The sequence below is a fragment of the Hyaena hyaena genome, unplaced genomic scaffold (genome assembly GCF_003009895.1).
Source record: "Hyaena hyaena isolate Hyena2069 unplaced genomic scaffold, ASM300989v1 scaffold_129, whole genome shotgun sequence".
Taxonomy (NCBI): domain Eukaryota; kingdom Metazoa; phylum Chordata; class Mammalia; order Carnivora; family Hyaenidae; genus Hyaena; species Hyaena hyaena.
Window position 1 is genome coordinate 3,282,730 of NW_024080763.1, and position 8,876 is coordinate 3,291,605.

At 43.9% G+C, this 8,876-nt stretch overlaps 1 protein-coding gene across 1 annotated transcript; it reads left to right on the plus strand.

Moving 5' to 3' along the window:
• Positions 1–1,228: 1,228 nt before the first annotated feature.
• FAM24B (family with sequence similarity 24 member B) lies at positions 1,229–3,394 on the plus strand. Its single transcript, XM_039237967.1, has 3 exons — positions 1,229–1,432; positions 2,099–2,219; positions 3,137–3,394. Exons 1-3 carry the CDS (start codon positions 1,351–1,353, stop codon positions 3,312–3,314), a joined length of 381 nt encoding a protein of 126 aa, XP_039093898.1. The 5' UTR covers positions 1,229–1,350; the 3' UTR covers positions 3,315–3,394.
• Positions 3,395–8,876: the final 5,482 nt, after the last annotated feature.

Sequence of the window (8,876 nt, forward strand, 5' to 3'; positions counted from 1 at the left end):
CAGATTTAGACACACACACAGTCCTACACATGTGCATGGCCTTGAGTCTTAGGAATATTTTATGGACATATAATTTGCCAGCTTTTCCTTTAAGCCACTTGGCTACTCTGTGTTTTGCCCCAAATGTTATCCAATACTTCAGGCAGCCAGGAAGTTAAAACTATCATCTGTAATTGTTTTTGCCAAAATCCCCTTAGAAGACTTTTTGCATTGGGTGAACTTCAAGTTAGGTCAAATGCAGATAGCTTTGCAAGTGAGGATTTTCAGGTAACCAGCAGACAGGTCCAATAATGACAATTCTTTGGGAATAAGGCTTTGATACAGCTTTACCTCTGTTTTCCCTTTGGTGGCTGCATTGGAGCTTGGGCCATTATTTTCAAGGTTGCCATGGAGCTGGAGAGGGAATGATGGAACAATGCCACAAACTTGCTGTTTATATTGAGATTCAGTTCTTCTTAAATAAATGTTTCCTGAACTGCACCAAGTTTTTGATTTTCAGTGTCTGTAAAAGGCAGTTTTTCTGCTAGATTTCTCATTGCTTTTAGAGAGGAAAGAATTTTCAAAGATCTTATGCGACTGCTTTAATTGATAATTCCCCTGCTGTTTGTGATTCCACCCAGGTTTGGATAGAGCAACAAGAAATAACCCTTCATAGTTAAAACAGTTTCCTCTTTTAATTGAACAAACTTTGTTGGGTGTGAGTACCTTAAAATAATAGAAACCTGATTTATAACAGGCATCCTATTCAAATTACTTTTTGAAATCTTTTTGCTTTAGCCATAAAGGATGATAATATTCTGAAGTCAATAAACCTATATCTGAGTCCTGTAGAATGACTACAACTATATATTATTCTACTGTGTTGCCACAGCATAAAATCTACCCAGCCTTCTATAATTGAACTTTTAGATATGAGTATTTTTAGATATTAGCCTCCCCACACTACTGTCATTTTATTCTATCAAAATCCCAAATTTGCTTTTGTTTAATAGTAAAGCCTTAAAAGGTTCTCTGAGGGATGAAAACTTAAAAAGGTGAGGCTGAGAGTAAATGATTTAGAATAGGATTTGGACATTCATCTTGCTATTGGTCTTAAAATATATCTGAACGTGGAATGGAATTCAGAACACTGTGAAAGGGAGCTGGTGTCTGAAGTGTTGATGTCACACATCCTATGTATGACCTGACAGGCACAGAAGCTGGAGCTGGAGAGTGGCTGTACATTCTGTCAGCCCTCGCGGAGACGATGCATCTAAAACCAAGCTCTTCAAACTTTTCTCTTAATTACTCCTAAAAGGGTTGCTTAGAATTTTCTTTCTCAATTTAGAAGTTTGAGAAATCCCTGATAAGATGTACTGTTCCCTAAAGTTTATATTAATTGTAATTTTTTTTTGCTGCCTGCATTCATCGAGCATGGAAGAGATAGACCCTAGTAAGTATGTTTTGGCAGTTGGGTTGTTTATTCATCAGTCTTTGCTTACTTTCCCCAAGTTTCAGGGAGTAAGATTAAACAAATTGCTTATTCCAGAAAAACTGGATTTCCAGAGAGGATTTAGAAGGAAAAATGGCAGTTGTCAGTGGGAGAATAGAAAACTGTTTTCCTGAAACTTGTATCACTTAGAAGATGGATTTGTATATTATCAGCATTGTTGAACATAACATTTTTAAAAAGCCATCCCCTTAATCATTCCCATAGGAGATTTTTAAGCCTGATATCAAGTGAGGAGTTAATTCTGAATCTGAAAGTGATTGTATTCCAGGAAATCCAGATGTCTGGGAGTAAAACCATTTGTTCAAGTGCAGGTGTTTTATTGCTTACAGCTACACATTACTGCCCGTGAAAGGAAGAAAAAGACTCTTCCACTTTCTTCTTTCTTTCTGGATTTTGCATTTCAGCCTCCTCTCATTCATAACTAAACCCTTTTCCACCTCTCTGGGCCAGTTTAGGGTCCTAGGCATTCCTGGGAAGACTCATTTTGCATAAGGATCTGTGGTTTGGGTTTCATTCTTTTTCCACTAGAAGAAGCTGTTGAGGTTGCTAGGTGGGTGTGTGGGGAGGGAAGCCACATTCATCACTTGTCTGCACTTCTCTGCCTAGGTAAGTCTCCTAAAATCAACACAATAATTATGTTCTGCATTGCTGGCGGTATCCTGGTGGCCATGCTTGTGCTGATGGGTGTTGTCATCTGTCTCTACTACAAAATAGCCAACGCATTGAAGTGAGTGATGTGGGTAAGAGTGAAAAATACTCCTCAAATAGGATACCTGGGGCTCTCTGCTTGAGCAAGGTCATTCCTTGCCCTGTGGCCTCATCCTAGGTGAGGTCAGGAACAGCAAGTAGGTTGGAAAAGGCAAAGGCAGGTGAGTGTAGAATCTTGGTTTTTCCCCCCCTTCTGGCTTAGGGCTGTGAGCTCATAAGTAAAATGTTCTAGGCTGGGTGGTTGGGTGCTGCTTTGCTTCACCTACCTTCCCTGCGTTGACTCTCAGCTGGTTTATTCAGCACACTGGCTGGGCCCTCCCTCTGTCCCAGGCACTGCAGACTGTGCAGGAGGCTATGAATATGTCTGGGTCTTGGACTCACTCAGAGGATAGGCTGGCTGAATCTCTCAGGTGTTCTCTCATTCACTGTGCTTGACCTCTGGGACAGGGAGGTGGGCCTGTAGGACTGTAGGCAAACTGAGCTGTGAAGATCCCCAGGCACACCCATGCAAGGGAGTTAGATTAGACAAAAGATAGGAGCCTTCAAATGTGGATCCTCAGAAGTTGTGGTGTTCCCATCCTAGGGAAGTTAAGCCTGTGAGCTAGAAGGTAAATCCCAGAACCTGGGGGTGGCCCTCTGTGGCCCCTTCCCGATCATGCCCTGCACCTGATGGGCCTGTAGCAGTCAGCTGGGTGAGCCCCCCTTGCAATTCACTCTCCCTTATTTGCTGTAACCTGATTTTACATTTCTAGCAGTCCTGGGAGAGGAGGGGGTTAGCTAGGAACTTGGGACAGGGCCAGAGAGCTCTAATTTTGGGTTCGTGTCATACATTTGATTGGCTCCAGCCCTAAACTTCCCACATACCCCCAATAATTGTGACAAACGGATGGAGAAGAAAAATTCTAATCCTACATTTTTTGTATGTCTTTTCTTGAGATGTTCAAAGGCACCTCTGTGTTTGGCCTTAAAAAATAATTCACCCCTGGACAAGGTCGCAGCTGCAGCCATCACTGCTGGGTCCTATCCCAACCTCCAATGCTGTGACGAATGTAGCTTGTATGCCGACTTTGATTCCCTGCCACCGTGCTTCTGTGACGTAAACGAGGGACTCTGACTTGGGTGGGCACAAAAATCTTCATGTGCAGTATTTCTTTCCTAGTAGAATGTTTTATTATTCAAGTCAAGTTTTATAGTGTTTACATTATGTATTATATAACATATTTATGTACTTTTCAATAAATGCAATATTGAAAATAATCCTTTGCCTCTGGTGTTTGTTGTTGTTTGTTATAAATGCACTTAGGGGCTTCTGGGTGACTCAGTTGGTTAAGGTCCGACTTTGGCTCAGGTCATGATCTCACAGTTCCTGAGTTTGAGCTCCACGTTGGGCTCTGTGCTGATGGCTTGGAGCCTGGACCCTGCTTCGGATTCTGTGTCTCCCTCTCCCTCTGCTCCTCCCCTGGTTGTGTGCTCTCTCTCTTTCTGTTTCTCAAAAATAAATAAACATTAAACAATAAAAAAATAAAAATAAATAAATGCACTTAAATGTATTAAATGTACTAACCACTTGGTGACTTGGGGCAACTATCATGTAGTATTATAGTGCAATACAAGGAGAGTTAGAGTAGAAAATAAAAACATCCGGTACATCTCTGACCCCAGAAGAAAAAAATATATTTCTTTCAGGGCATTTCCAGTTTCCGACTCAGCAGAAATCCCCAGCTGGAGTAGTTCATGTGGTTCTCCTCCTCCTGAGCGCTCCATCCGCTCTCCTCCAACACCTCTTCTGTGGGCAGTTATGTCACACTGTCCTCAAGAAGGAGAACTGTCATCTTGGAGGGAGTGGGAACAAGCGGATGCGACGGGTTTAGGTTACCTTGTCTGTGTAATGATGAGGTTGAGCCCAACGGCATCTAAAAGACATCTCAGAAGACCTGCGAGTCTTCCTTCTGGCACTCACCGAATCTTCAGACGCAGATCTCCTTTTAGATCACTTTAACACTGAACTTTGCTAACTCAGCTGCCAGTGCCTATGACTGCTGATAGGAACCCCCAGCTGGATCGGAGAGGCCAGGGTTCTCGATCTCAGCAGTAGGACACACTCCTCTCCACTCCTGTTCCTGCTCTTTCCGCTGTCTGGACCCCTTTTGACTCACAGACTCCCCATCTGAAACTGCATTTTGTACTTGTCAACAAAACCCTGGCTTTGTGAGCAGAGCACTCTCTCCAGAGGGCTTGGCTGATGAGGGCATTTCATTCAGCACTCTAGTGGTGGTGAAATTTGCCAGGAGGGGCGGTGGGAGCTGAGGCTGCTCTCACAGAGCAGCCGCTTGGAGTGGCCGTGAAAATCCCTGCAGGCTGAGTGTCGGGCAGCCCCAGGATGAGTTTCAGGAGGCAGATCCAAGGCTGCATCTTCCCTGCATCTTGCCCTGAGACTTTCCATCTGGAAGTAACCTGTCCCTCTTGAGTTCCTGAAGCACTTTCTCTGCCTCTCTCTGGCATCTCCTGGCCTGGTTTTTGGTGTTCACTTGTTCGATTTTCTCATCCCTGGCAAGCCCCTGAGCACATCCCATTCCACCCAAAGGGCAGCACAGTGTCCAGAGCTCCAGAGGCCCTGTGCAAGTGCGTTCTGTACAGGAATTCTATGGGAGTACATCAGACGTTCAGGCGTCCCAGGGTCCATGAAGGAGGCAAGATAGGGCAAAGGTTTCTTGAGACACCCCTCCAGTAGGCAGTAGGGACATAGTATACCCCGTGGGCTTCAGAGCTAGATACACTTGGTTCAAATCCAACTCTGCCTTTCAATAGCCACGTGCCATTGGGGAAGTTTCTTAACATCTCTGAGCCTCAGTTTCCTTGATGTAAGTTGAGGGCTTGCATAGGTGACACTTAGGATTAAGCAAAATAAGGTAGACCAACCCCACAGGTCCTGGGATCCAGTGATCTCATGGCAAATTGCCAGTGGCCTGAGCTGCTTCTCCCCTAATTGCTGACCCAAGTTTCCTTCCTCTGTGGGAGCCCCCTCCCAGAAGAATGACCACAGAGCTCTCACACCCAGTGCTCCTGGTTCAGGGAGCTAGGCGATCATGTCCATAGGAGATAGGGCGAGGATTTTAGTAAGTAAGTGGGGGGTAGGAGTGGTGATCTGTGCACAGCTGAGGGTAAGGGGTCCTTAGTGATCAGAAGGGTCCTTACCCTATACTGATGCTCCCTGCTCACTTGCACATCAGGACGTCCAGTCCCCACCTGGTTTGTGGCCGGCCCCAGAAGTCTCCGAGCCTACAGGAACTGAGTGGGGCTGTGCCAGGTACCTTGATGAGTGTCCAAGCTCCTTATTGAGCACAACTTGTTAACGTCACAGGGGTGGCCTTGCCGCTGTGGCACTGGTGTGAAGCCAAATGCCTGGTCCAGGCACCTAACTAGGAACGGATCCTCCGGATCACAGTCTAGTACTATGCCCTGCCAAGAACCTCAGTGTCCTAGAGCCAAACAAGGATCTCTGGGCTGTAGGACAGTCAGAACAACATGGAAAGTTGGGGGCACTCAGGAAGGGTTTCAAGCTATAAGCTCTGTTACTATATCTACCATTACCTCCACAGAGCTGCTGGTCATTTTCCTGCTCAAAAAATTCCATCTGAACTTCAAATAAAATGCAAATGCCTCATCTGACCTACAACATCCTTCACTGTTGGACCATTATTTCCCTCTCCTTAACTTATGTCTCACTCTCCTCTCCTTACTCACATCCACCATACTGGCCTGCCTTCCCTTATTTTGTAGACATGCCCAACTGATTCCTGCCTCCGGGCCTTTGCACTTGCCCATTGTTTTGCCTAAAATGCATCTCTTGAGCCCAGATCACACATGAATGCCTCTGTCTTTCTGTTTGCTCACATTTCATCTTTCTCAGTTGCACCCCAACATCGCACCTCCCCCACTCTATCCCATCACCCTGTTTCATTATACTCATAGTACCTGTCACTATTTGTAATTCAGTTTCTTTTTTGTCTGTCGCCTCCGCTTTGAGAATAAGTTCCATAAGAGCAGGGATTATGTTTCTCATATTCAACTGTGAGTCCTCAGGCCCTAAGCAGGAACTAACAAATAATTGTTGAATAAATGAATGAATGAAAACAGGGAAGTCCCCAATACAAGCTCCTTGTGAGCACAACTTCCTTGTGAGCACAACTTCCTAGTTACTGCAGCACCCATCTCACCTTGGACACCAGGATTCCTTTCTGTCATTGGTAAAACAGTGCCGAGGGGACTTTAATTCACCTGCGGCAGCCTCTCTGGGCATAACGGTTTGAAGTCCTAGAAGCCGAACCTGAACTTGTACTTTCTTTGTGCTCCCCACACTGTACCACTTCTTCCTCTCCCTCCTAGCACCGCAGCAGACATCAGAGTGACCTAGCTGGACCCACACTTTGCCCGGGTGCTACCCACCTCCCCTGGCTGATCCTTTGACTTTAATTTGAGGAGAAGACCAGCGAAGGCTTGAGATATCAGCAGTGCTACCTGCTTCACGATCTGAGCAAGTAACAGGGTGAAGGCTCAACTCGAAGTTGGTGCCGTGATGACTTACTCAGTGCCTCCTGCTGCTCGGGTGTTGGAGATCCCCTGGGAAGAAGTTTTTAGCTGGGAACTTTCTGTAAACTTTCCAGAAAGGAGCCGGAGAGGGAACACTCGCTGTTGGGGTTTGCTGATAATAAACCAGTCACACAGCTGCTCTATTCTCACCTAAATCTAGCCCCTGCCAGGTCAGACTGACACAGTTCCCTGAAGGTCGCCAGAAAGCTCATGAAGCCAGCGGTTATGAAACACCGAGAAATATAAAAGCCTGCTACCCCTCTGGGCTGTTCCTCCCCTGACAAAGATGGAGGCTGTGAGAAGACTTGTTCTCTTGGTCCTTTTCATTGTGCCGTGTTTGGCGGAGTTCAATTTGATCGAGTCTGAAGGTAAGAAAATTAAATGAGTTTTTTCCCCCTAACAAAATAGAGAGACTTCCTTTCAAGTGGCCTCTGCCGAAAGTTTTGACGTTTTAATTATCTGCTAATGGCCATATTACAGAGAACATTTACTCATATGCTCTTGATGTGATTTCGAATTAGTACTAAGCTTTTTTCAAGCTTACATGACAATATCTGTAAAAATATTTTTAAAAAGCACAAAGAATTTTACCAGGTAATTTTGCTACTGAGAACTAAATATTTCAGAAGTAATTATAAAAGTACAGAAAAACAAACATACGGAGTATTTACCCAATTGTAAAAAACAATGTGAATTTCCCTCATTTATTATGTAAGTTGTAAATCTACACAAACGTATATACATCGGCAGTTTCTTACAAGTAAGACTTAGCTATAAGAAAGGTGCCCAAGCCCGGGGGGCGGGGGGGGGGGGGGGGGGGGAAGGGGGCTGATGGGCATGGAGGAGGGCACTTGTAGGGATGAGCACTGGGTGTTCTTTGGAAACCAACTTGACAATAAACTATTAAAAAAAAAAAAAAAGAAAGATGCCCAAGATCTACCTTGAGAGAGAGAGAGAGAGAGAGAGAAAGCTACCTGAAATTTGTACAATATGATGTTTATGTTTAAAATACATACATTTGAGCATTTTTAAAAATCAGGAAATAAGAAAGGAAAGGTTCTGAAGTATTTACAAGAAGTTTTTAATGGTCCTTTTTTTTCCTGGAAGTGTGGGATTATATACTTTTTTCTTTGCTTTCTGATTTTTAAACTAATAAACATAATAGTAGTTACTGTAGGGAAAAAATAAGAAATTATTGTTATAAAGACATAACTCATCAGCCATAGATAAAAAGAAAATGAGAAGCTTTTTGTTTCTAAGTGGAGGTTTTAACTCTTAGTTGGGTTCCGTTCTGAAGTATTTGATTTTTTTTATTTTTTATTTTTTTATTTATTTCTAGGAGAGAGAGAGAGAGAGAGAGACAGTGTGAGCAGGGGAGGGTCAGAGAGAGAGGGAGTCACAGACTGAAACAGACTCCAGGCTCTGAGTTGGCTGTCAGCACAGAGTCCGACGCGGGGCTCGAACCCACGAACTGCGAGATCATGACCTAAGCGAAAGTCGGACGCTTAACCAACTAAGCCACCCAGGCGCCCCTGAAGTATTTGATTTTTTAATTCACATTCCATTTTAGTTGCTGCTGCAGTTCCTCCCCTTCTTCCCTCTCTTCCTTTTCTTTGGTAACAGCTTTATCAGGATACAGTTCACATACCATAAAATCCATTCTTCTAAAATGTAAAATTTACTGGGTTTTAGTATAGGCACAACATTGTGCCACCATCTCTACTGTCGAATTTGAGAACATTTTCATTACCTCAGAAAGAAACTCTGTACCTATTAGCTGTTTTTTCCAATGCTCTCAGCCCAAGACAATCACCATCTACTTTATATCTCTATAGATTTCCCTAATCTGGACATTTCCTATCAATGAAACCCTACAATATATGTCATCTTCCACTCAGCGTAATATTTGCAAGGTTCATCCATGCCCTACCACGGGCCAGCGGTTCATTCCTTTTTATTGCTGACTGATCCTGCGTTATATGGATGGGCCAGATTTTATTTATTCATCGGTTGATGGACATTTGAGTTGTTTCCACTTGTTAGTTATTTCTATTAGTGGAGCTATAAACATTAGTGTGCACATGTT

Bases quoted from the DNA above. Each gene is read 5' to 3' on its own strand.
- FAM24B (XM_039237967.1), top strand. From the start codon at position 1,351: ATGTACTGTTCCCTAAAGTTTATATTAATTGTAATTTTTTTTTGCTGC. The intron at 1,433-2,098 runs GTAAGTATGTTT...TTCTCTGCCTAG, and splicing joins CATGGAAGAGATAGACCCTA to GTAAGTCTCCTAAAATCAAC. The intron at 2,220-3,136 runs GTGAGTGATGTG...TCTTTTCTTGAG, and splicing joins AAAATAGCCAACGCATTGAA to ATGTTCAAAGGCACCTCTGT.